The sequence below is a fragment of the Notamacropus eugenii genome, chromosome 2, assembly GCF_028372415.1.
Source record: "Notamacropus eugenii isolate mMacEug1 chromosome 2, mMacEug1.pri_v2, whole genome shotgun sequence".
NCBI classification, from domain to species: Eukaryota; Metazoa; Chordata; class Mammalia; order Diprotodontia; family Macropodidae; genus Notamacropus; species Notamacropus eugenii.
In genome coordinates this window covers 327,492,478-327,519,077 of record NC_092873.1, presented here as the reverse complement: position 1 = coordinate 327,519,077, position 26,600 = coordinate 327,492,478, and the positions used below count along the sequence as shown (strand labels likewise).

The window sequence follows — 26,600 nt, the reverse complement described above, 5'->3', positions numbered from 1 at the left end:
TAGTAAAAAGCCTAAACTGGTCTTGCATTTCAACCTACAGTATTGGTTGTTGGGATTAATTATGCATATCAGGGTTACAATCTTCCCTATCCCCTTAACCTTCTCTCCCTTCCCCCCCTTCCCCCTCTTTCCCTCACCTATTTAGGCTCAATAATTTTGAAAGAAATGAAATGAGTAATGGAGAAAGCTTCGTTGTAAGGTGAAATAATGGACATTATATACAGTGCTTTCAAGTTTACAAAAGCACTTTCTCACAAAACCCTATTTATTATTGGTAGCCTTGCTCCCATTTTTTTCCCCAATATGAAGCAAATTCTAAGCTCACACAGCTAAATCCCAAATCTTTTTGATGCAAAAGTGAGACTAGGGTTAAAATTATTTTCCTTGTGCTAATGCATGTGATGCCTTGTAGCATGTAAAATAAAAATTGCAAATATGTGCTTTTTGGAACAAGAAGTACTTGTTCTTTGGACTAAATGTCTGGCCTAAGTGTTACCTATAGCTAAATGTAAATTTCACTGGGCCTAACCTTGTAAAATGGTTGTCAAGAACCATATTCTTTTTTTCAGAAAGGGTAAATTTGGCTTTTTACTGTCACTTTTTAACAAGCAGAATTCCCATCGAAGGGCTGCGTTTTTATTTCCAGTAGTCTCACCATAGAGGATCAGTATTTTTTTTGTTTATAATTTTTTTTAATGCTTGGTATATTTGAGGTACAGATCCAACTAGAATAGCAGTTTTATCAGTGAATCATTAGTGAATCATTGACATTCTGGAATGTATTAGTTGCCCATTTGAGGGTTGAAGTCAAGAAATACTTCAAGTTTCTTGCATGAAACCTTGAGGCAAAGGAAAGATTCCCTTCGAAAGACTCAATCAGGAGTGTAGTGGGAAACCTAATAATAGGCATAGATGGTGTAGTAAAACAAAATATTAGGGTGCAGATTAAGTTATAAATTTCTGTATTTCCTGGAACAGACACTATTTTCTATCTTGGCCTAAATTCAATAGAGGTTTGTTTATATTGTAAGCTCAAGAAATCCATCAGTAACTTGAATAAGATTTTTATTACCAATTACTTTTAACTTTCTAGTTTCCCATTGTTTCAGAGCTACCTCTTACTCATACAACATTTCTATCAAGTATTTAACCTGTTACTTCCCACAGACTAATGAAACTTTGTGCTTTCTACTTGTGAAGTGCTTAAATATAAAGGAATAAATGCATTTATTTCCTCCAGAGACAATTTTGTATTTTTATGAGACCTTTTTTAAGGTTGAGTCCTCTGGTTACAAGTGACTTTTATGAATACAGAGGGTGGTGGGTCTGTATAATTATACATATGCCTAAGAGGTAGAGACCTAAATGTTTTGATGGGGGAAAAATCCTTGAAATGGGCTCTATTTAAAAAAAAAAACATTCAAAGCATGAAGGCAAATCGGTTATAGTGGCCATTTAAAAAAGATACTAGGGGATTTCTGTGTTACTTAGTGGGGATGAATATAGAACAAACAGAGGGAAATAGCTGTTACCTCCAAGCTAACATTTGAAGTGGTCCAAAAGAAATAATGAGTAAAAGATGGGTCTTACTAATAAGGAATTTTACATTACAAGAAAAGATAGGTTTAAGTAAAGATTAGGTAACTAGGGTAGTTTTGACAAGAGCCTCCTTCCATGATACTATGGACAAAGCCTTGACAATTTTTTCATTCAAATTATTTTCATTTGGGCCCTCTTCAAATGGTCCTCTATGGAATTGAGCTAAGAGTTCTAACACAGGACCTGGGTTTCAATTAAATCCTGCCTACGTTGTGTGTATTTAAAATTATCCTAGTCGGAGGTCCTTCTAGTTATAGATTTATGGTTTCTACTGGAGTAGGCCCTGCTCAAATGCTGACTGCTCAATTGTTGGCTGTTTTTGATTACCCAGGCAAAAGTGGTTAATAAAAGATAACTCCTATGAGATTTAATACTTGCCACTTAATGGGAACACATGCTGCCCTGTGATGTTTACCCTCACAGGTACATTGCACATAGTAGGAAGGTATGCAGTTTCAACTGCCTGCCTTGGTGTGCCCCATTCCCCATTGCTTAGAAACTCACTCCCATTAACATTGCTTATTTTTGAAGACTTGTAGTCCACACTACCTTTTTCTTTGTATATTCTCCAGTATGCTGACTTTAATTCTAGAGATTCTGTGTTAATGTGGATTTCAGGTTTCCTTCACTTGAATTGTTTTGGCTCCCCTCAGCCAAATTTCATTGAATTTCATTCTTTTAAGGACTATCTCAAGTCCCCATTTTCTTCTAAAAAGGCTTCCCTAACTACTACAGTTCTCATGCCCCCTCTTCATTAGAACCCCAAGAATAAATTTCCAAGAAGGTAGGGAGCATAATATACTCTCATATCCTCATTTCCCACAAGCTAACTACATTCCAGAATTATACTCCTTCAACAACTTTCACAATATTTTCAACGGTCACCCCAGCAAGGAGTCGTCATTCTTGCCTGTATTTCCATAGCACTTTTGTCTTTCAAGGTACTTGTTAAAATTTGTGTGCATGCCCTTTTTTTTTTGTTTCAATTGTAAATGACTACAGGACAAAAGAGCGAGTTTTGTACAGTATTGTATCTTACATAAAGCCTTTTGTAGAACAAAGACGGCTTGATACATTGTAACATGTTTAGGTGAGAGCAGCCGCGAGACTGCCGGAGCAGCCGGCTCCTCAAATCTCTGCCCTCAGTGCAGTCCATTAAGTTGAGAGAGAAACACGTCTGCTGGGACAGGCTTAAGAAAACAATGCAGTTATGCTTACATCTCGTTGGTTTGTTCATCTAAGGCAGCTTGAGGTCATCTGGGAGACAGGTTGCTAGGAGGGAGCTGCATATTACCCCCTCCCTCCCCCCGAGGGTTCACATTGATTATCAAGCCCCTCGGGTGGCGATGCCCTGGCAGTCGTAGGCGCTTTAAAGGATTTTTTTATGCCTAATAATTTCATGCATTTCACCTAATATTTTAGATAACATATAGTTTATATAACAATAGTTGACATTTTTTGTTTAAAAAAATTTTTTTACTCGAAGCCATTTCCGGGCCTGTGCCGGAATACAGAGTCGGAGGGCGGAGCTGAGGTTGGAGCAACGGAAGTGGCCGCAATCTCTGGGAAGACAAGGAAGGCGGGGAGGAGCTGCTTGAAAATGGAACCTCATCAAAGCGATAGCGTGGAGGTGGCGGGGAGGACAGACCATCTGCGGGTGGGGCCGAGGGCGGAGCAGCCGAAGCTGGAAAGGCCGGGGCGGAGCTCGATCCCCGAGACCACGACGGGCTTGCAAAGGCAAACCTCGCGCTACTTCGGCCTAGGCGGCCAGGAAGCCTAGGTGCACGTCGCGAGGATACGTGACTTGGCCTCCTGGAGTCGAGACTGCGGGATGCTAGTCTCGTGCTCGCCTGATTTCCGGCGCGCCTGCGCACCCCGGACTCCCGAAGGGTCGTGGCGGTTTACGGAGGCCGAGGCTGCTGGAGTGCAATGACTGCGCCTACCGTGGCTGGGGTCTCCCGCGGGACTTGGGGTAGCTCTCAGTCCAGGATTTGGGCTCCCCTCGAGGCGGGTGGATGGGCGAGACAGCGGAAGAGAAGACGACAGCAGAGGACCTACGTGAAGCCTCCCGAGCGCGGCGATGACCAGCCCCCTGCCCCCGGCCGGGCCGCCGAGGGGAGCGAGGCCCTTCTGGACATCTGTCAGAGGAGGCATTTCCTGGTGGGGCCCCAGCAGCCGCTCGGGAGGGACTGGCTTCGGAGCGGCCAGCACCCGGGCTTCGGCCCCCTGGGCGTGGGGCTCAGGAAGAACCTGGCCTCGCAGTGGTGGTCCTCGGTGGCGGCGTTCAGGGAGCACATCTTCCCGCTGGACACCCCGCACCACGAGCCGCGCTCTGCCGCGCCGGGGGGCCGAGGCCTGTGCTTCGCCCCCGCAGACGCCCTGCGGGCCGCCCTGCGAGACGAAGCGCTCACGAAGGAGCAGCTGGTGACCTCCGTGGAGAGCCTCTTAGCTTGCGGGACGCTGCGGGAGAACCTCTATCACGGTACGCTCGGCCTTCGCGCTGCCAGACAAGCGCCCAAGGTAGTCCTGCCTGGCCTGGCTTTTTAATTGCAGCAGCCCTTTTTATTCATAAGGAGCAGCAAGCCAACCCGTTGGCGGGGTCGTATTTTTGAGCGTCGCTGCCTGGTGCACAGATTATCTCCCGGGGGCGTGCCGGCATTTATCTGAACTCTGCAGGAAACTGGCCAATAGAGTCTTTTCTCTTCCCTTGCAGTGCGAGAATCTCAGTTTTTAACAAGACTTTTTTTATCCTCCCACCGACGACTTCAGTTTAAAAGAATCTCGGAATGATTGCCGTGCAGGCAGCTTCGGTAGATCCCGCTTATTAAAGCCATAGGGAAAGAGATGGAGCTCGTGCTTTCAGTGTTACTCTCGTATTTTGTGAAATGCTGATAGTCATTTCTAAGAGAGGCGTATAAGTACCCGCCTTTAACTAAAAAATGGTTTTGTTGGGTCAGCCAGTGAACAGTTATTAAACACCTAATACAGATGCGGAGAAAAAAACCCAATTCTTGCCCTTCAGTTAGTGGAGAAAGGAAAAACATAACTAAAAGGAAGCTGAAAAAGGGGGTGGGTAGGGAGGGCGTGAGGGCAGAGAACAGGGAAGGGACTCGATGCAGGGGAGAGAAGCCCCAAAGTGGTGCAGTCAGGTGAGAAATGAGGTGCTCTGAGCTGAGCTCCCTACTTGAGTGAAGTCCGTGGTTCCACCCCCTCCTCTGAGAGACTGAGAATTGTGATGAGGTGTGGGGTAAAATTGTTATGAGATATCTTACAGGCTGATGAGATTTTCCACAGTAAAGAACTTTCTGGGATATGGTGGGAAAGTCAGAGAGGCCCCAAAGTAGTGTAACTAGGTGAGAATGAGGGTTAACTTGAATTATACTTCAAAATAAAAGCGTGTTTTCCTAAATTAAAAAGCCAAACCAACATCATTTTCAGGTTTCTGTGAAGTTATTTTTTGAGAATCAGTAAAATCATAAGCAGAACCAAGTTTTTAAAAGTGGAGCTTTGCTTTTGCACATGGTGACTTTTGCAATAATTGTAAGATTTCAAGATGGAGCGTGATAAAGTGGATAGTATACTTCTGTTTGATACTGCATTTCAAGTATGTCACCATAGGTATGTCACAACCTCTCTGAGCTTCTGTTTCCTCATCTGTAAAATGGTGCTACCTATACTTCTGGAGAGTCTTAGGATGTTCAGGTGAGATATTGTATGTAAAGCACTTTGCAAACATTTTAGTGCTATCTAAATTTTGGTTTGTTTACTGTGAACCAATATTGATAGGATTTGTAATGCTTAGGAAATCTATAAAGAATTTTTTATTGAGTTTAAATCACTGCTAACTAATCTGAAATTACTGTTAATGATATCGTAGTTGGTTGGGAGTGTTTAGATGCCTCATCCAAAAAAAAGTGATTAGAGAAGTGACAATTCTGAATTGGATCATCAACCTTAAGTGGAATCTTGTAAAACTATTGATTTAAAATGTTTTGGTAATTATTAAATAACATGGATTACGTGAAATTACAAGAAATTACACAAGAATTAATGAGTTCTTAAGGATGCTTTGTCATCATTGCTACTACATATATTTTGCTAAAATTAGAATACTGGGGACATATATAATAGAGATTTGTAAGTCAGGCTAAACTATGAAACATAAATTTATAAAGATGAATGGCTTATATTTTGACAGGTGCTTTGAAACACTATGTTACTTGCCTCGATTTGGTAAACAAGAGGCTGCCTTATGGTCTTGCTCAGATTGGAGTGTGTTTTCAAGATGTTCCTGACGTTGGGCATACATGTGATGGCATTAAAAGGTACAAATTCAGCTAAGCATTTATTAATGGGTATGCAAAGATAAATAAGGTGCTCTCTCTCAAAAAGCTTACGGCCAGGGAGAAAAGATGTGCAAAGGAATCTAATACAAAGCAGAATGTTACAAGTACGTAAGAAAGATACGGATAAAATATTGAGAGTTCAGACATGGAGAGGTCAACAGGGAAGACTTCATAGAAGAGGAAGCATTTGAGATGGGTGGCAAAAGATAAGGAGGATCTCCACAGTAGGGATTAGGAGGGAGGAAAAGCTTCTTTGTTGAATTGCTTGAAACAGGAGGTGGAACAGTAGGTGTGACTAGAGCATAGATTATTTAGAGCTGAGAATAATGTGAAGTAAAGCTGGAAAAGTAGGTTGGCACCTAAATGTCTGTGAACCTTCACTTTTTGATTTGGGATAGACTTTGTGAAAGCAAATAATTACAGTTTAACTCCCTGATTTTAAAGGCATTCCTGACCTTTCTGTTTTTAAAGAATAGGTGAAAGAACCATGTCTTCCTTGGTGTGGTTTACTTCTGCAAGAACAGCAGGCCAGTGGCTTGATTTCTGGTTGCGACATCGACTTTCGTGGTGGAGAAAGGTATTTTTTTAAACAATATTTTATTTTACCTCTAATTACATATAAAAACAATTTTTAACATTCTTTTTTTAAAGTTATGAGTTCTAAATTCTATCCCTCCCTTCCTCTTTTCACCACTCCCTAAGATGGTAAGCAATCTGATACAGATTATCCATGTAGTCAAGTAAAACAATCATTTTGTGTATGAAGACTTGAAAAAAAAAGAAAGACAAAAATAGTATGCTTCAATCTGTTTTCAGACAATATCAATTCTTTCTCTGGAGGCAGATGATATACTTCATCATTAGTCCTTTGGGATTATCTTGGATAATTGTATTGCTGAGAATAGCAAAGTTATTCACAGTTGTTCATTGTGTAGTATCGCTGTTACTGTGTGCAGTGTTGTCCTGGTTCTGCTTATTTCACTTTGTATCAATTCATGTAAGTCTTTCTAAGTTTTTCTGAAATCGTCCTGCTTGTCATTTCTTATAGCACAGTGATATTCCATTGCTATCATATATCCCAGCTTGTTTAGCCATTCCCCAGTTGATGAGCATCTCCTCAATTTCCAATTCTTAGCTACCATAAAAAGAGCTGTTATAAATATTTTTGCACAAGTATAGGTCCCTTTCTCTCTTAAAATCTCTTTATAATACAGACCTAGCAATGATATTGCAGGATCAAAAGGTATGCAGTTTTGTAACCCTTTGGGCATAATTCTAAATTCCTCTTCAGAATGCTTGGATCAGTTCACAACTCCATTAATAGTGTATTAGTGTCCCAATTTTCCCCCATCTCTTCTGACATTTATCGTTTTCCTTTTTTGTCATATTAGCCAATCTGATAGGTATGGGATGGTAGGAGAAAGGTATTTTGGTAAACATCCTGAATTTAAAACCTTTTAAAAAAAAAATTAAGGGGAGGCATTATAGCATAGTAGAGATGGATTTATGTTTAAGAGAGACATGGGTTCAAATTCTCAATCACAGATAACCGTCATGTATCTATGTATAAAAAGACTTTTGGCATGTCCAAATTTATGAATGGAATAAATTTCTTTGAATATTGTTTATAGTTTAACTATTTGTGTAACATGTTGAATTCAAAATTTAATATTTCCACTGATAGTCCATGCAAAAAAGTTGACTGCTTTTTAATCATCTGTTATTTTTAATGTTAAAAGTTGTAGAATTGTTGCTGGCAAAGCCTGTTTCAAATGTTGGTTTTTCTTCTTAACATATAGTACTATCATATCAGCTAATGTAGGTCAAAATAATTACAACAGAAATCATACAGTGAAGAATTTTGTATAAAAGTTTTTTCTATCGTAGTAATATTTAATGATCATCAGAAACTTTCAGTAGCTTCCTATTGCATACTGTATAAAATTTAAAGTCTGAACTTCCTAACCTGACTGCAGAGAGGTCATGAAGGATGAGCCCTGAGTAAAAGGCCATTAGATTTGGCAACTAAGAGATCATTGTTTACTTTTTAAGAACAATTTTAGTTGAATGATGAAGTTGGAAGCCAAACTGTAGAGAATTAAGAGATTGAGGAGAGAAGAAGAGTGAAGCCTCTTATTGTAGACAGCTGTCTCAAAAATTTACTCACAAAAGGGAAGAGACAGGACAAAAACTAATAGCCATAGATGGATCAGTGAAGGTTTTTTGAGAACGGAGTCATGGGCATGTTTTGTAGGCAGTAGGGAAGCAGCCTAGAATAGGAAGAGACTAAAGATTAGTGAGAGAGTGGGGATGATATAGGAGGTAATCTCTTTGGGAAGATAGGATGGAATAGCATCACTTTGAGCACATGGAGGGGTTAGCTTTCACAAGGAGAAGAGCTACATCTTCATGTGAGACCAGTGAAGGACTAAGGGAATACATCTGAATGATTGGAGATGAAGGAGCTCTTGGTGAATGGACTCATTTTTTTTTTCAGTGAAATAAGAAGCTGAGAGGTTGCCATGGGAGGTTTGAAGAGGGATGAAAAGATTTGGAAAAGCCTCTGTGGTCAGTGGGATAGTAAATTTGATTAGGGAGGTATGCTTTACTGCAGTGAGGGCACAATTAAATGTAACATAAATTTGTAATGGACCAGGCAGCATGGTCTCTTGATTTCCTACAGCTCAATTCAGTAGAACATGAATAGAAGCCAGTAGAGTAGATAGTAAGAGTAATCCAAGATTGAGGTTTGGCAAGACATGATTGGTGATAGTGGAGTTGGGGAGCACAGGAGACTTGAGTGTAAGTATTAGTAGAATTGAACTGGTTCACCAAGGAGTCAAGATAGGGAAGGGAGGAGAGTATAGCCAATATAGGGGTGATGGCTTGGGGGAAGAAAACCTGAGAGTAAGAGGGATTGGAGGTGATTATGAGGGTGAAGAACAAAGTTAGAGGTGGTAAATCCATGGGATTCCTAAAAGATTATGATCAAGTAAGGGAATTCATGAACATGGAAACAGAACACTTGTGGGTGATGGCAAGATCAAGGGTATGAACATTTTTATATTAAGATGAGGTGGAATGAATAGATCATGGAAACTAAGTAGATTGAAGAACTATGTGTATTTGAGGGAGTATCAAATATATATGATGTTTCCTAGTAGGAAAGCATGATTTGAAGTGGAGAGAGACTGTGAACCAGGCAGTGAACTCATTGAGGAAGGAAGGAGAGTGAATGATAGGTACTTTATTTGATAATGGTCACCAGGATCTGGATTTGGTGGCAAATTTAGATAACTTGGGCATCACGAAGAGTAGAAGTTGTTGAGTAATAGTGATAGAGTTTAGAAGTGGTATTGAGGAACAAGAAGTCTCCCAACTCTTCCACCATGACCAACGAATAGGGAACATGAATAAAAATACAGCCAGTACTGAGAAAGGTTGGCCAGGCATGCGTTGTCACAAGGTAGGAGGCAGATCTGAGTTCTAGAAGATGGCTGGAAGTTAATTAATTGATTAACTGGCTTAATTAAGCTGAAAACAAGTTTGTTTTCAGGTAATCCAGAGAGCACAGTTGAAGGGATGGGCAGATCCAGAATGGGACATAGGAGGAGGAAGTTAGGATGGGAAACAGAGTTTGTAGATCAGCAGCCAGGACTTCAGAATCGCTGGGTTGGGAAGAACATTAGTGGGTGAGAATATGCTAAGCATTGAGAAATGAGTCCAAGTGGAGTATTAGTAGGTGAAGAGAGGTCAGTTGAAGAAGGCAAGTGATTCAAGGCAGGTTGTTCAAGGTTTTCCTTTGAAGTCCAGCCTTTTGACAAATGTTAAGTGGTGATGCATTGTGGGAGGTCCACTTCACTTCAGGCAGTAACAGTCAGATTTATGTCTTACTCCTCTCACCTCTATAACATCACTTCATGCTGTTGCCAAATTTTCCCTTTCTATAGGTTTTACCCAACTTCTACTCTTTCCTCTGTATTCTGCTCACTACTATCATGGACTTATTCTCCTACCACCCCAAAGAGAAGGGGGGAAATTGAAAGGCTTTTCTCCACTTCTCTCTCTTTCTAATTAGTACATAACCCAGATTCCTGTTTTTTATCTATGTCCCTGTCTAAGAAGGTGCAGTGTACAAATTTTTTTTGAAAGGAAATCAAACTACAGAAATACCTTGTACACACTCCATATTCATGTCCTTTTCTAGCTTGAAATGCATTAAAAAAAACTTTTCATAAAGTTTTTCATTAACTTCTTAGGGAATAGTATTCAGGTTTTTTCTTTTTTATTATTTTTTGGAAGACCTGTGATTTCTAGGTTTTCTCTTCACATCCTACCTTCAAATTCAGTATTTTTGCTTTGTAGGACTTTGAAGTATTCCTGTAATTTTGTTTTTGTTCCCTTAATTTATCTTCTGCATTTTTACATTTCAGTTCTGCTAATCTTTTTATGAGAATCAATCACTGTGGGTTCTACTACTCTATTATTCAAATTTTTGTAGTCTCTGACTACACTTACTCCTTTGTTCTTTGAGAGCTCTTTATTTTCTATCCTTATTTCTTTGATATTTTGGGGTTGCTGGGGATGCTGAAAGACTCTCCCTGGGTTGCCAGAATGAAGCAAGACTTGAAACTAAGTCTTCCTGACTCTTAAAACCAGCTTTTATCCATCAACCAGATCACATGATTATCATGTGTTGAAAAGGTGCTAATCTTCACTGTTTTGGGAATTTCCTTCTTAGGAATTGCCAAGAAAAATTGAGGAACAGGCATATTACAGAAAAGTTTGTTGATATTTTTACGGAATTCTTTGCTTTTCTGAACCACTCAATCAAATTATCATCAATCATTTTTAAGCTCCTACCAAATAGTGAGTACTCTGCTGGGCTTAGGGATGCAGAGGCAAAGATCAAACAGTCCCTGTCTCAAGCAGCTTGTGTTCTATCAGAGGAGACAATATGTATATTGAAAATAAATAAAAGATAGTTTAGAGAGAGAGGGCACCATGATGGAGTTCTTAGAATTTCTCTATTCTTGTTTCAAAGGCTCCTGCTGAATTTGTTGTGCTAGTTTCATCTTAACCAGCAGATTTTCCACTTGGTTTCCTTGTGAAAATGTTTGCCAACTGAGATGAATCTTTTCTTTGAAGGTATGCTTCTTTTTGCTCCTCAGTCAGTGTTTGCCTGTCCTCTGACTTTTCTTTGGTATCCTTGCCAAAATTGTGCTTATTAACGTCTGATCTTTGCTCTCTCAGATCGCCAGGTTTGGACAAAGTCTGTTATCAAGTAAAGAGAATAGTTGTTTGGGTCATTGCCAGACAGCAATACTGAGTGGATGAATGAAAGCATTTATTAAGCACTCAGGGTCTGCAAAGCATTTTGCTAGGCAATAAGAAGGGGCAATAAGAAAAGTAGGAGACAGTAGTGCATATTCTTCATTTTACCATCCTACTCATCTGGTTTCTACCATTGTTTCCCAGCAGTTCTCCACCCCTCTCCCTCACCCTCCCAATCTGTGTACCATCCCTGGGAACTGATCTTGATGAGGTGGGGCACTACTTTGAAGCTGGGTCTTTCCTTTACTCTCTGTGCCTTCTTCTACTGTTTATTTCTTCCTGTGCTGTATTAATTACTTTTTTGGTCTCTTCCATTTTCATCCTGCACATTCTTCCCTACTCCTCCACAGCTACCACTTTTCTTCTGTGGGCTTGGTTCTGACCGAGTTCATGCGTATCAATTCTTGGCAGTGGGTTTTGTCTGACACTGTCAAGCTATTAATACCAAAAGTTGCTTGAATAAAATTATTTATAGTTTTCGCAACAGTTGCCAGTCTACTCTATTTCAATTTGGAGTTTATGGGAGTGCCTAGAGTGATGGTCTAGCGAGTTAAACTTCAGTTACTTTTTCTATAAGAATTACCTTCTAGTGGGTCTGTTAGCTTCTTGCCATTGGTGGATTTTCTGAATTTGGGATTTTTTTTAAATTATACTATTTGATGTGGTAGTAGGAAATCACCCTCTTAGAGAACCTATTATTTCTGCATCTTCCAGAGTTACACTAAATTCTTATTTCTAAAATTGGAGCTAAATTAACATTAAACTTGATAAAAGAGCAAAACATGAACATTTGAACTTTTCTTTTTTAGTTTGCAGTAAGTCCATCTAACTTCAGCAGCAGTGACTGTCAAAGTGAAGAGGGACATAAAGGAAGCAAGCTGTTCTACAGTTTTCCCTGGGGAAAAGAGCCAATAGAAACACTCTGGAATCTTGGAGACCATGAACTTTTACAGTTGTATTCTGGAAACAAATCTAAATTACATGTGGGTGATTTACTTTTTCTTGACTATACGTTTTCTCAATAATAACCTGAGTGGGACAGATCCTAAATTATGATGACTTATATGTGCACTTTGGGATAAACAGAAAAGAGAGGTAATGGGAGTTGAGGAACTGAGAGGCAAGGGTTTTCAAAGATAGTTAAGTGGAGAACATTTATTAAATACCTACTTTGTGAAAGGCAGTTTTCTAGTGACAATAGAATACTGGAAGTCAGACATTTACTTTACTGGAAAGGACGGAGTACCTGGAGATTTATAGAAGGCAGCAACAAAGATTTGGACAGGATAGAGTGAACTTTAAAAGAGGTTGCTGAATGATAGTAGAGGGAAGGTCTAAAAGTAGCATTGAGCAAGGAGTATAATAATTCTTCCTCTTGGCCCAGTTTTCTAGGGAGGGAAAAAGCAGCCAGCTTCAAGTTGGGTGCTGAGAGATAAGATTATCTTCAGGAGAACAATAGATTTCCTTGAACCCCAGAAAATGGAAGGAATGTGCAAGGAAGAGATACAGAATGAAAAAGAGTTAAACAGTGAAGAATAGGAAGCTAATAGGAAGGCTGGGGCTGAGTTGTATTGAGATGTGAGTATGGGAAGAAGTAGTAGGGGAAAGGAGTTTTTGCCTAGGCAGAAGCTGGTTCTGAGGTACAAGGACTAGAACAGGAATATACTAGCATCTTTCTTGAACTCCGCTGTTGCATCACTAACTAGACCTATCGGACAATTCTAACTCAGTGTTTTGTAAGAATCTCAAACTTAATATGTCCAAAACAAAACTCATTCTCTTTATCCCTCCTCCTCACATCCACCTTTCTTACTGTTTTTGTTGTTGTTGCTGAGGGCACTGCTATGGTTCCAGTCACCTAGACCTCTGTGACTCCTCACTCTACCTAATTAGTTGCCAAGTCTTGTCTGTTCTATCTTCCCAGTGACTCTTGAATCTGTTCCTTATTCTCCATACTCACAGTCACTAGCCTGGTTCAAGCCCTTATCACCTTTCAATTGGACTATTGAAAGAGCCTCCTAGTATCTCTACTTTTTAATCCATCTTCCATATAGCCAGAGTGCTAAAGTACAGGTTTGTCTTGGTCATACTGGTGGTTCCCTGTTACCTCTAGGATCAAATGCAAATTCTTTAAAGCACTTTACAGCTTGACTCCAGTCTACCTTTCCAGCCTTGTTGTATATTGTTCTCCTTCACTTCTGGATGTTCTTCATGTATAACACTCCATCTCCAATCCTTTGTGCCTTTACAGAGGCCATTCACCCATATCCATAATGCACTGCCACCTCACTTGGACTTCTGCAGTCCCTAGTTTCCTTTAAACCTTAATTCAAACATCACTTGCTGAAGTCTTTCCTGATTCTCACCCTCTCTATACCTTAGTGTCTTCCCAGCAAAGGTACCTTGTATTTATTTTATGCATATTTTATATGAGAGGTAGGGTGGTCTGGTGCATAAGAGAGCTGACATCAGGGTCAGGAAGGCCTGGTTATAGTTCAGCCCCAGACACCCTGGCAGTGTAACTGGAGAAGTGGAGAACATTGAACCTTAACATCTCAATGTTCTCAACTATAGTTTAAAGACTATAAGTTGCAAAATAAGTGTCGGTCTGGATCCTTCCATTCCAGATTTTGGACATACTTAAATGTTGTGTCTCTACTGGAAGTTTGAGGACAGACTTGAATCTTTGTATTGTCTATTCCCTAGCATGGTTCCTGATGCAGGGGTCATTCCTCCTTATCTGGGGTACACTCCCACCTCAATGTCACTTCCACAATCCCTAGTTCCTTTTAAACCTCATTTCAGAAATCACCTCCTATGTAAGGCCTTTGCTGGTAGACATTTCAGAGTAGTGATAATAAATATTTATTGATGAATTTATAGAAAGTGCCTGGTATGGAGAAGCATGTTGACTCTTAAGGGTGGTCTAGGATATGCAAATGCCTATTCAGAGCATGTGAGTCTTGAGGTGAACAGGAAATAGATCAACTATCATAAATAGTGACCAATTTTGGGGTGCTTATTCTCCAAGGCACTGGGCTGAGTGCTAGGAAGCCTAAGGAACAAGATATGACACAGACCCTGCCCCCAAAGGGTTTTTTTAGGGCAGGGACAGAGCAAGTGTTGTTGCCTTCCTTACTGATCTGATAATCCCACGGGGCTTTTGTCAGGCTGATCCCAGGTATCTTTCAAGGGATTGGGTCCCCAGGCTAGGTGACCCATGGGAATTTTTTGGAAAGGAGGCCAGGCTGAAGTCACCTGTGGACCTTAAAAGGGAGACCATGAGAAAGTAGGATCAGCCAAGGGGTGAGAAGGAAGAAGCCTCACGGAACCATACTCAGTACCTAGCATAAAGCCTTGGTTGCCACAGTTTAGTTCCCATTTTATATTTTGTAATCATTAAATTTATTTTTAAAATAAAAAGATTTAGGATTGATGTTAGAATTATGCACTATTTTGGAGTACCTATACTTTGTAGAAGTGTTCCTTCATTCCACTAGCATTTATTAAGCATATACTGTTTGCCTTACCCTGGGCTTGGCCTTGAGGATGTAAAAATAAGTAATGAACTCAGCACTCAAGAATCTTGAAACAAAAGACAAATTGGAGTACTGAAATAGAAGGAACAAATTACGTCAGTTATATCGTTCAGATTATTGTATAACATTTAGTGGCTGTGTTCTTTCTTTTCCTATATCCCCTATATTACTACTAAGGGCAAAAGTGCAACATTTTTGATTTGCTGCCCCATTTCTCTGTCTTTTAGAAGTTAAAATATCTTCTTATGGAAAAAAGGAAAGCACTGAAGACTTTTTTATAGACTAGAGAATATTCCCTGGATAAATTTAAAAAGAAGCAGGTTACTTTAGGTAAAAAAAAGAGTCATTGTCCTGCTTCCCTCCATCTCCCCACCTCACAAAACTTCTTTTATCCATTCTCTTTTTTAGACTTCTTAACTCACAATGTTCAGAGCTGCATAACTGAGTATTAAGATTTTTAATTACTTGTTGTGGCTAGGGATATCTTTGCATCACCAGAAGGATCAGGGTGTCAACTGACACAAAAATATTATAATTTTACTTTGAAATAAAAATTATTCTGCTTTCTATTTTATTTCCCTTAGGGATTAAACAGTACTGTTTTCAGTTGATGTAGCTTAGTCTCCTTTGAGTTATTCTTAAATTCTGTTCCTTCTAGTGTTAAAAGGGCCAGAAAAAAAAAGGCAGGCTAATACTTGTTACTGTTCCAAGCCTGTGATTATCCTAAGGAGGACTTCCTTACTGTCAACTTTACTCCTTCTTGAAATTACTGTTTTTGTGTTTCTTGTAGTTCCAAGATTTCAATACTGGTGGCTCATTAGTTTGAGATGTGCTACAAAAGTATTATTTACAATTATAATTAGTAAGCTCTTTAGAAAGTTTGTCCCAATTTGATTATTTTGTGTCTGCTTTAATCCAGTTGTGTAAGGATTACTTGGAAGAGTTAACACCCAAAATATTATAAAGACATCATTTAACAGTGCTTTTCGATTAACATCTAAGCATGTTTCTGGAAGGACCACTTGTAGAAAATTTTGAAAACAGGAATCAACAGGTTATGCAATAAAAATAACAAGGTATAGTAAATCTTCTGTTATAGTGGGATAGTCTGATATTGTAGTTAATGCAGTAATCATATATATCATATTCTAAGAAAATTGATAGGTTTCAAAAAATTGGAATGCCATAGAATACACAACACTAAAACTCTACTTAACGTTTCTTTGATGCAGAAGAAAGCACAAGATCTTGCAGTATCTTCAAGTCATTGTTTCGAAAATGAGTTATGTTGCTGTAGTGTTTATGGAAGTGTTAGTTTAATAGTGTTCCTGTGTAATGGAATGCTACGTAACTGAAAGTTCATGACATTAACGTTGCTTTATACATTTTAAATAATTGTAATTTTACAATATTGTGTTAAAATAGTATCAGAAAGTGAGTTTAAAATTTGTATGAAGTATAAATCCTAGGACTATAAGTGAGATGTAGGAAGATTTTTTCAGAGTAATTAGCTTGTGAAGCTGCCAGATGATTTGCTTCTATAGAGAAAGAAATGAGGAAGGGAAAGGACAAAATTGATAATTTGCATAAAGAAACTTTAAAGATTTCCAAAGTTGAAAATTTTAATATTTTAGATGTCAGCTGAGAGGAGAAAATAGTTACTTGCTAAAAAAAAAAAATAATCACTTAATAGTATTATAGTAGTACCAAACAAAGGAATTTAAAGTGAAAGGCATTTTTCGGCTTTTCTGACAAATGTATATTCTTTTTTTCTGTGAAGGGCCGAGATGGAAGAAAAAATGTGGTTCCTCAAGTTCTTTCTGTGAGTGGAGATCTAGACCAAGGAGTGTTAGCTTATCTCCATGATTCCCTTCAGCTAACAGATAAATCCTTTATGGGAAAGAAGGATCTTCAGAGAAAGGTACTTTGGGAGACATGGGAAGGATGCTCATAGGAGACACTGAGGAAATCAAAATTATATACAGTTGTTTCATTTTAAAAGTTTGTGGCAACAGTTTCTCTAACATGAAAAAGTTTAATTTTTTTAGAATTTTTGGTACCAAAGAATTTCAAAATTTTTCATGGTCTGTTCTAACAGTAAACTTAGCTTCCTATGGTAGTATGGAAGAGGCCTTCCCTTCTTAACTGGTTGATCATATAGCCTGACTTGTTTAACCTGGAGGAGGTTAGCAGCTGCAGTAGCTGTATAGCTTCCTGAATATTTCCAGAAGATAGGTTCCAGTCATATGGGCTGATGGGTATTTTCAGAAGATAGATTCTACTCAGACCCAATCAGTTGACTGCAGCATCAACAACCTAGCAAGAGGTAAGACCAGTTGGTAGTAGTGACTTCTCTAGTTTCAGACATAGTGGAAAAAGTAGTGAACTAGCAAGTGTCCACAGCTCATCCAAGAAGCGGAAGCATGAAGACTGCTAAAAAAAAATGCATATATGCCTGCTTTAGGTTGTGAGACTAAGTCTAAATTTTGATCAGGGGCCTGGCAGTATTCTTCTGTTTAAATGTTGTATTGTAACGTATACTGTTTTGTTTTTCCACATCAAGGGTAAAGTATCCATTCAGACCATATTTTTATTACCTGAAGGACTTTGTATATGAAGATTTTATTTAAAAGTATTAATTTTTATGTAAATATGTCTTTTCCCATAGTTTAGTGATCTTTTATGTAATGTAGAATCCATGGATGGTAATGGATAATTTAAATAATGAATCATCATACTCTTAATTAGATTAATCATTAGTTCCTTCCACCTCTTAGAGAGGAATGTTAGCAGAAAGTCCAACTGCTGATTTCATAGATGAAGAAATTGAAGTGATTTGCCCAACGTCACATAGTAAAGTAGTAGCAGAGCAAGGGCTAGCTTCTACACCATTTCTCTTAAAGTATGATGATCTTGATGGTCTAATGAGAAGCACTGTTTTTTAAATATCTGTGCAGAATTATTTCCATTTAAACTAAGTGTTAATTCTTCTGTATTGTGTCACATATCTCATCATGAGGCCTGAAATGGAAATATTTGTGCTAGTTTCGAGTTAGTTCACAGTGTTTGATTATGTTGCAATTTTAAACTAGTTACCATTCTTGACTAAAAAGTCCTAATTGTTGAATAATCTCTACATTTGTGGGTATTTCTTGTTTTGTATTTGATCAATAGTCAATTTTTTTCTTCTATAATTGTATTAGGTACTTAAACTTCACCCTTGTTTAGCTCCAATCAAGGTGGCTTTGGATATGGGAAGAGGTCCAACAGTAGAGTTGAGACAGGTTTGTATTAACATATATTTTAATTTCATTGATAAAATTATACCCATACTTTCAACAACCCAGAACTTAAGATTTAGCTTTAATTTAGATTCATTTACTGTAATGAAGCTTAAATTTTCTTATTCAGCACTTAACTTTCCAGCGGACTGATAAATATTAGTATTATTGGAGCAGGCTATTTTAATAAAAGTAAATATATATTAATTTTATTCAGCAAGCATTATTAAGTATCTACTCTGCTGAGCACTGTTTTAGACTCTGGGGGACACAGACAAAAATGAGAGTCTGGGACCTCAAGTACCTTACAATCTCTTCCCTTGTCTTCCTTCTCATCAATAATGTTTAATCAAATTTTGGGGTGTTTACAAGAACTAGCCATCCTTTATTAACCCAAATGGTTTTGAATATGTATTTAGGTGTGAATTATTTTTCCTCTTTATCACTTGCTGGGTAAAACAGAGGTGCCAAATCTAAAATTTTGATTTTCTGTCTCTTTGTCTCAGTTATTAAACTGGTTTAATAAGAGTCAAGATAGTTCCATCCCATTTTTGCCTCTAGGGTGTATCATTTTAGAATGTTAAAGAACAAACAGAAGAAGACTCTTCCTCATCCTAATTATGACACTTCACTGAGAAGGTGATGTGAAGGTTAGCATTTCGAATAACATTATTGTTCAGCAGATACAGTTCAGAGCAATCAGTGACCAGTCTGTAGTTAGTTAGGCTCATGGTTTATAATTTTAAGAGTTGAAGTGGAACTTGAAGATCATAAACTCTTGTTGCAGAGACGAAACTAATCTCATTCTTAAAAGTATGTCTTCAGTTGATCCTTAGGAAAAGGCTGCTAATAATTTATTAATCAGACATTCAAATGAAAGAGATGAAATCAAACATTAAACAGTAGCTGTGTGGAAGGCTTTCTGCTAGATGCTGATATTCAGAGATGAAAGCTAAAGATTTTTGCCCTTATTTATAAAAAACAGTTTTATTTTTTTTTATCAATCAGTAAGTATTTATTTTTTTTAATTTAGTCTGCATCATCACCATAATCTCCATCACTTTCTTTTCTTTTTTAAAAATTATTTTATTTGTTTTCAGTGTTCTACAATCACTTCCATATAACTTAGATTTTTTCCCCCTCCCTCCTCTCTCCCTCCCGAAGACAGCATACAATTTTATATAGGTTGTACACATACATTCCTATTAAATACATTTTCGCCTTAGTCATGTTTCTTAGAAGAATTAAAATGAATGGGAGAAATCATAAAACAAACCAAAACGTAATACATAAGAAAATGATCTGCTACATTCTGCGATTGAATAACATAGTTCTTTCTCTGGATGTGGAAGGCATTTTGCCTTAAGAGACCACTGAGAATTTTTTAAGTCCTTGCACTGCAATGAAGTTCTAAGTCTACCAGAAAAAATCCTTGCTCACTGTGGTTGTTGCTGTGTATAAAGTTCTGGTTCTGCTCCTTTCAATCAGCATCATTTTTGCTCTCAAATTGTGTTATAAAGCTGCAGTTATCAAAACCACTTGGTATTGGCTAAGAAACAGAAGGATAGACCAGTGGAATAGGTTAGGTACTCAAGACACGGTAGTCAGTGAATATAGCAATCTACTGTTTGATAAACTCAGGGACCCCAGCTTCTGGGATAAGAACTCACTGTTTGACAAAAATTGCTGGAAAACTGGATAACAGTGTGGCAGAAACTAGGCATAGACCAATGCCTGACACCATACACAAGAGTAAAGTCCAAATGGTTACATGATCTAGATATAAAGATTGATACTATAAACAAATTAATGGAGCAAGGAATAGTGTATTTATCAGATTTATGGAGAAGGGAAAAATTTTTGACTAAACAAGAGATAGAAAACATTATGAAATGCAAAATGGATAATTTTGATTACATTAAATTGAAAATTTTTTGCACAAACAAACCCAATGCAACCAAGTTTAGGAGGGAAGCAGAAAATAAAGAATTTTTGCAACAAGTGTCTGTGATAAAGACCTCGTTTCTAAAATATATAGAGAACTGAGTCAAATGTAAAAGAATACAAGTCATTCCCCAGTTGATAAATGGTCAAAGGATATGAACAGGCAGTTTTCAGAGAAAGAAATTAAAGCTACCTACAGTCATAGGAAAGAATGCTCTAAATCACTATTGATTAGAGATACAAATCAAAACAAGTCTGAGATACCACATTACTCCTATCACATTGGCTAACATGAACATAACAGGAAGATGATAAATGTTGGAGAAGATGTGGGAAAGCTGGAACACTAATTCATTGTTGATGGAGCTGTGAGTTGATCCAGCCATTCTGGAGAGCAATTTTGAACTATGCCCAAAGGACTATAACAATGTGCATACCCTTTGACCCAGCAATACTGTTTCTAGGACTGTATCCCCAAGAGATCATAAAAATGGGAAAGGGTCCCACATGTACAAAAATATTTATAGCAGCTCTCTTTGTGGTGGCCAAAAACTGGAAATCAAGGGGATACCCACCAATTGGGGAATGGCTGAATAAATTGTGGTATATAAATGTAATGAAATATTACTGTGCTGTAAGAAATGAAGAACAGGAAGGCTTCAGTGGGACCTGGAAAGACTTATATGAAAAACATAGATTTAGATGACTATAATTCAAAGTTCCATAAAGGCTCTTTTCCTTTCCCTTTCTCTACTTCAACTTGACCAAAGAAATTTTTCAATATATTTTTTTGGTGATGGTTTTTGTTGTGGATAATTTACTAAAATTATTTCTCAGCTTTTACCTAATTGCCTAGCAATATAAGTCGATCAACAAATATTTATTGAGTTCCTGCTGTGTGCCAGGTACTGTACTGGGACTGGAGACAAAAATACAAAATCAAGGAATTTATATCAGATGATGGAATATGTACAACATAACATATATAAATTTATCTGGGATATATTTGTGTTTATGTATGACACACACACACAAACATAATTCAGGAAGGGATGATTACTTGCTGTTGGAAAGGATTTGTGTAGAAAATGGCATTAGAACTGTGTTATGAAAGGGAGTGAGGGATTCTGTCACAAGTGGAAAGGGAGGAGTGCCTTCTATGCATAAAGGGTGAGATGTGAATTTGACTTTGCTATAGTAAGGGGAGAGTAGGCAGCTAAGTGGTGTGGTGGATAGAGCCCTGGGCTTAGAATCAGGAAGAATCATATTCCTGAGTTCAAATTTGCCTTTAGACATTTACTGACTGTGTGACTCTGGACAAGTCACTTTGCCTCAGTGGCAAACCACTCCAGTATCTTTGCCAAGAAAATCTCAAAAGGGGTCATGGAGAGTCAGACCTGACAAACCATAAAAAGAGACAGTGGAGTATCCCTGGAATAAGAGGGTGGCATGGTCAGATTTTCACTTAAGGAAAATCACTTTGGTTGGCTGTGTGGAGGATGGGTTAAAGTGGGGAGAGAGCATTGGGGCAGGAGACTGTTACATTGTGAAACTAACTTTTTAAGTTTTATTTTCAACATTAATTTTTGTTCGTTCAGAAATTAGGCAGCCAATCATTTAATTTAATTTAATTAGTAATTGTGAAGTTATTATTAACAGCTTTAATATCTAATAATAATTAATTTAATAATTCAATATTTAGCTGATACAGAAAAGAGGGACACTGTTCATACCTGGATAAAGCCTATTGTAGTAGGAGACATCTAAGATGAGCTTTGAAGGAAAAGCTGAGGGAAAAGTGTCTCTAGACAAAGAAAACCACTTATGTAGGTAAGGAAGTGCAGTGTTGTCTTTGTGAATAGCTTGCTGGTCAGTTTGATTAATAGAATGCATGAAGGGTGGTAATATGAAATCAGGCTGGAAAGGTAGGCACTTAGGCCTAAATATCTTGTGGCTAACTGAGCATGTAAAATGTGTATAATAGTTCCATTTGTAAAGAGAGCACTTTGCAAACCTTTTAAAGCACTGTATAAATCTGAATTGTTATTCAACAATAAATAACACATGGTATCTGTAATTCAATAGATGACAGTTTGATAGAGAGGTAAGGCACTTTGAAAAATAATTTCAGGACAAAATAAGCTTAGTGCACTCACCAGGATACTAAAACCTTTTAAAATTAGTTCCCTTGGGGCTCAGCAAGAGTCTGTGAACATGTTTATGCATAAGGAGCATGCATAAGCTAGTTTAAAAATAGTTGGATACTTCCTTTCACAACCACAAGGACAGGTGTTACTATCTGATGAAAAGGAAATTTTTTTGGTAGGAGGTTAACATGATTTTGTTAGTACCTAGCATAATATAATGTTTATGTATAGCTTCTTGTTACTTTTGTTATAGGTGATAAAAGTTGTTTTTTCTTGTTGTAAGAAAGTCTTCTTGTAAAGCTTTGTCCTTTTATTTGTTATTTTTCCTTTGTCTTATGCCTCTCTTAGTTGAAACTGGTCATGATAAGAGCTTAATCGTAATGCCTATTACTTTGAAGTAATGAGAAATTGTTTATACACTGTTGTCCATAATGAGAAACCGTTCATACAGTTATTCATATTTTATGATGTCCCAAGACTTTGTGGTTTTTGCCCCTAGGTTTGTCAAGGACTTTTTAATGAATTACTAGAAAGTGGAATTTCTGTGTGGCCTGGCTATTTGGAAACCATGCAGTGCTCGATGGAACAGCTTTATTTAAAGTAAGAAAAAAAGTCCCTAGTAATTAAAAACTTAAACACTTAATAAGCATCAGCTATATACTGAACACTGCTAAGTACTAGAGGTAACAGATTAAATAAGACACAGGAGCTCCCAATCTAGTAGGGACTCACATATGACTCATATATACAAATAACTCTAATACAAAATGATACATAGAAAGTATGAAATAAAAATGTTGTTCTAGAGTAACCTCACTTATTTAGTGATACTCAGTTTGTCACAGAATAAAATTCTTAGATTCATAGATTATTGGAGCTGAAAAGGACTATAGAGGTTACTGGCTCCAGTAACCTCTCTTTTACAGATGTAAATGTTGGTGGTATCAGTTATAGTGAACTGGCTTCAGACTCAGAAAGACCTACCTGGGTTCAGGTCTTGCTTCTGACCCTGAACAAGTCATCCAACCTCTCAGTGCCCCCAAGACAGTCAGGTGTCCAAAAGTTACTGATCTGAATTGGTAGAAGTAGTTTGCTCACTGAAAATTCTCTACTCCAGTCAATTGCAGTATTGGGCCCAAAACATTATACACCTGCACACCACATGTCTTATTGCTGATTTTCTCTTTTGTTATCAAGGCAACATATTTATAATTAGAGATTTAGTTACTGAATTCACATTTAGCAATTTCGTTCCAAGTTGAACAGTTTCATTGTGCCTGCCAGATCCCAGGTGGAGAGAACTATACAACCTTGATTTAGTTTGCAAATATATCACTTTACCACTTCAGTTCCATTCACTTGCAAAAAGGAGATTCTGACCTTCGTATACATTCTTTTCAGGGCTAACTTCCTCTGGTAGCTTACTAGCTTACAGGTAGCTTACACATAGCTTGTAAATGGGAACATGGGAAAACAGATTTCTGCATTTATTTCCTCTTCCATAGGATGCGTTGGAGCACTTAAAAAGCTCCTCTCAGGTCTTTTCCAGCTTTAAAATTCTGAGATCTTGTGACTCCTGTAAGAATATTTGGATTGTGTCTGTTTGTTATGTAGTCATATATACAGGATATGAATAGATAAATGTCAGTTTAATGGCATGATGGTAGCAGAGAGAGCACAAGTTTTAGAATCAGGAGAGACCTGGGTTCAAATGCTGCATCTGACACTATGTGTGAGACTTGCTGGGTTTGTTTCCTCATCTGAAAAATGGGGATGATAATAATACCTGTAAATGTAGCATCTTATTCAAGGGGGTCACTGTGAAGATGAAATTAAAATGAATGAAGATTGGTTTATAAGCCTGTAAATTTCAGCTCTCAAGTCCTAAGATAAGCATGATTCCTTTATAAAGACTTATAAGACATTGGAACTTTATTTTGTAATATTGTTTACTGTAAAGCAGAATTCAACATGTCTCTGGACTTGGATTTCATCAAAGAGAGTTTATCAAAGCATTAAAAGGGCTTCTTTTTTCCTGTAGTATTTTATTTTTATTTTTCCCCAATTATATGTAAAAACAGCTTTTAACATTCATTTTCAAAACTTTTGAGTTCCAAATTCTCTCCCTTTCTCCTTCCTCAAACCCCTTCATTGAGAAGGCAAGCAGTTTGATACAGGTCATACATGTGTAAAAAGGGCCTCTTTTTGAGTCAACCCTTATAGCATCCTTTACCTACTCCCCGTTCCCAATTCATTAATTTTTAAGAATGTATTATTCTTTGGACCAATTTCCAAACTCTGCTCTTGCGCTCTTCATTTTCCTCAGACTCTGGAAGAAACTGAACTAGTTGAAGTAAAAATACAATATTTATGCTTGTACTTTGATTTTCCTTTTTTTTTTTTTTTTACAGGTATGATGAAATGAGTATACTCTTTACTCTTTTGATAACTGAAACTACTTTGGAGAATGGATTAATACATTTGAGAAGTAGAGATACCACAATGAAGGAGCTGATGCATATATCTAAAGTAAAGGAGTTTCTAATCATGTATATTGCAGCTGCCAAAAATGTGTAGATACTAGTAGTTTAATACATATTTTTGTCATTTGAATTGGATATCTCCTCATATTATTTCAGATATATATCCTGTTTCATTTTTGAAATAAATTTTTCTTTATTTGTTATGAAGATGCTTTATTTGGTTCTTTTTTTGGTAACCCTTAGCTCCAGTTTTGTATGATTATAACTGGCTAAACTATGCTACCTACGTTGTCAGAATGTACAGTACTAGTAATGAAATATCAATTTGTAACTCAAAATTTGAAAATCAGGCTTCTTAATGATTTTGATAAGTCATGCCTAATATGTGAAATATCTGCCATTGGTATGCATTTCAAGTTAACATTAGGAATGCTAAGAATCATTTGAAAGATCTAATTTCTAGCAATTTCTAATTCTATAGGCATATGTATGAATAACTTCACTAAAGATTCCAAATTAGAAAAAAGTTGGGTGGGGAAGGGAACAATTTCTTTTCAAGAAAGTGTGATGAGAGGATTGAAGAGAGCCAGACTTCTTGCATACTACTCAAAGAACAAACAGAAGTCCCAAAGCATTTGCAATACTGGTCTAAACCAAATTTTAGCCAAATTGCTTCAGTTTACCCAAGTAGTTTTTGTCAAAAAGTAAACCATTTCTTTAGTAATTTCTGTTGCTGGGTTATTAAAGACCAAACTGTTTCTTTCTTAGCTAGTCTGTTATGATTTCTCCCCTACTAGCTCCAATATTTTGTCTTGTGAATTTCTTATGTATTGATTATTGTTTAATTCTGTCTCTCTCAATGCTTGACACTTTATCTTTATGTTTTGCTTCTGGTAACTTTAACTGTTTAATATTGTGGTATTTGTTCCCACATTGGCACTCTTATTCCAAATACTATCTACTTTGGTTGAATGTTCCAGCCTTATTTGTAGTGGGGAAATCCAAGAAAAAAAAATCAGTTATTTTTTTCCAGCTAAAGTTGAAATAGGAAATCAAGTCTGGGTATATTGGGAAAGGGGTTTGACCCTGAAGGGCCATGAAGACCACTTCAGGATAGGGAGAAGTGGACTGGGACAAGAAGAGGTCCCAGACTGATACCTTATATCAGGTTGTGACTTCATTGTTGTGTGGGACAGCTTTGTTGCCCACTACGGAGTTCTGGGTCACAAATCCAAGGCAGACTGAGGAGAGGAGTTACTCCTCAAGATGAGGAGGGATCACAGGTCGCTTGTGTACTGAGCAAAGAAGTTTAGAAGCAAGCCACAGTACTGTGGTTTAGACCTCAGAAGGAGAGCAGATTCTCAATTCCAGTTTCTAGCCCAGTTCAGACTTAGAGAGGAAAAGCCAGGGCAGGAATCTCAGACCAAATGAAAACTGGAAGTTCTGTTACAGCAAAGCTTTCTCACCGTTTGATGGTGGCTGAATCCAGCAGCAGCCTGTTGTTACTCAGACACAAACCAAGGTCAGGCAGGCATTTACAGAGCTCAGAAGCTAAGGGGACATTGATCAGACTCAGGATTGGATCACCTCGGGAAAACTAAAATCTTGCAGACTTCCGTCTGAGCTTTCCCTGAGAGCTTTGGAATAAACACCCCAAGAAAACAGTAATAGGACCAGCCCAGATCTTCCCTCGAGAAGTTCAAGCCTGGCGCTAACATAAAATCTGAAGTCAGAAAGTAGATTTGAAGAATGAAACCCAAAGGGAAAACTTTATGGTGACAGACACAAGATAAGCCCTAGAGATCTACAAACAAAGCCTCAAAACACAACTTGGGCACAAATTCAGCTAGAATTCCTTGGAGAGATAAATCCAGGTGTTTTATTAAGTTTTAAAATATTTTTATAAAGAGATAAAAGCACTTGAGAA

The 26,600-nt window shown here is 37.8% G+C and overlaps 1 protein-coding gene across 4 annotated transcripts; it reads left to right on the top strand.

Moving 5' to 3' along the window:
* Positions 1–59: 59 nt before the first annotated feature.
* Positions 60–24,880, top strand: POLG2 (DNA polymerase gamma 2, accessory subunit). 4 transcript variants are annotated; one of them, XR_011975023.1, is made up of 8 exons: positions 60–4,081; positions 5,798–5,924; positions 6,417–6,522; positions 12,089–12,262; positions 16,599–16,739; positions 18,022–18,102; positions 21,746–21,873; positions 22,690–22,778. XR_011975023.1 is itself a non-coding variant. In XM_072645435.1 (8 exons), the coding sequence occupies exons 1-8, from the start codon at positions 3,529–3,531 to the stop codon at positions 24,765–24,767; spliced, it is 1,449 nt and encodes a 482-aa protein (XP_072501536.1). In that variant the 5' UTR covers positions 60–3,528; the 3' UTR covers positions 24,768–24,880. The 4 variants fall into 4 exon arrangements, 3 of the variants coding, with proteins under 3 accessions (XP_072501536.1, XP_072501537.1, XP_072501538.1); XM_072645435.1 differs by lacking the exon at positions 21,746–21,873 and adding an exon at positions 24,602–24,880 and having other exon boundaries at positions 22,690–22,790; XM_072645436.1 differs by lacking the exons at positions 12,089–12,262; positions 21,746–21,873 and adding an exon at positions 24,602–24,880 and having other exon boundaries at positions 22,690–22,790.
* The last annotated feature ends 1,720 nt before the right edge of the window (positions 24,881–26,600 follow it).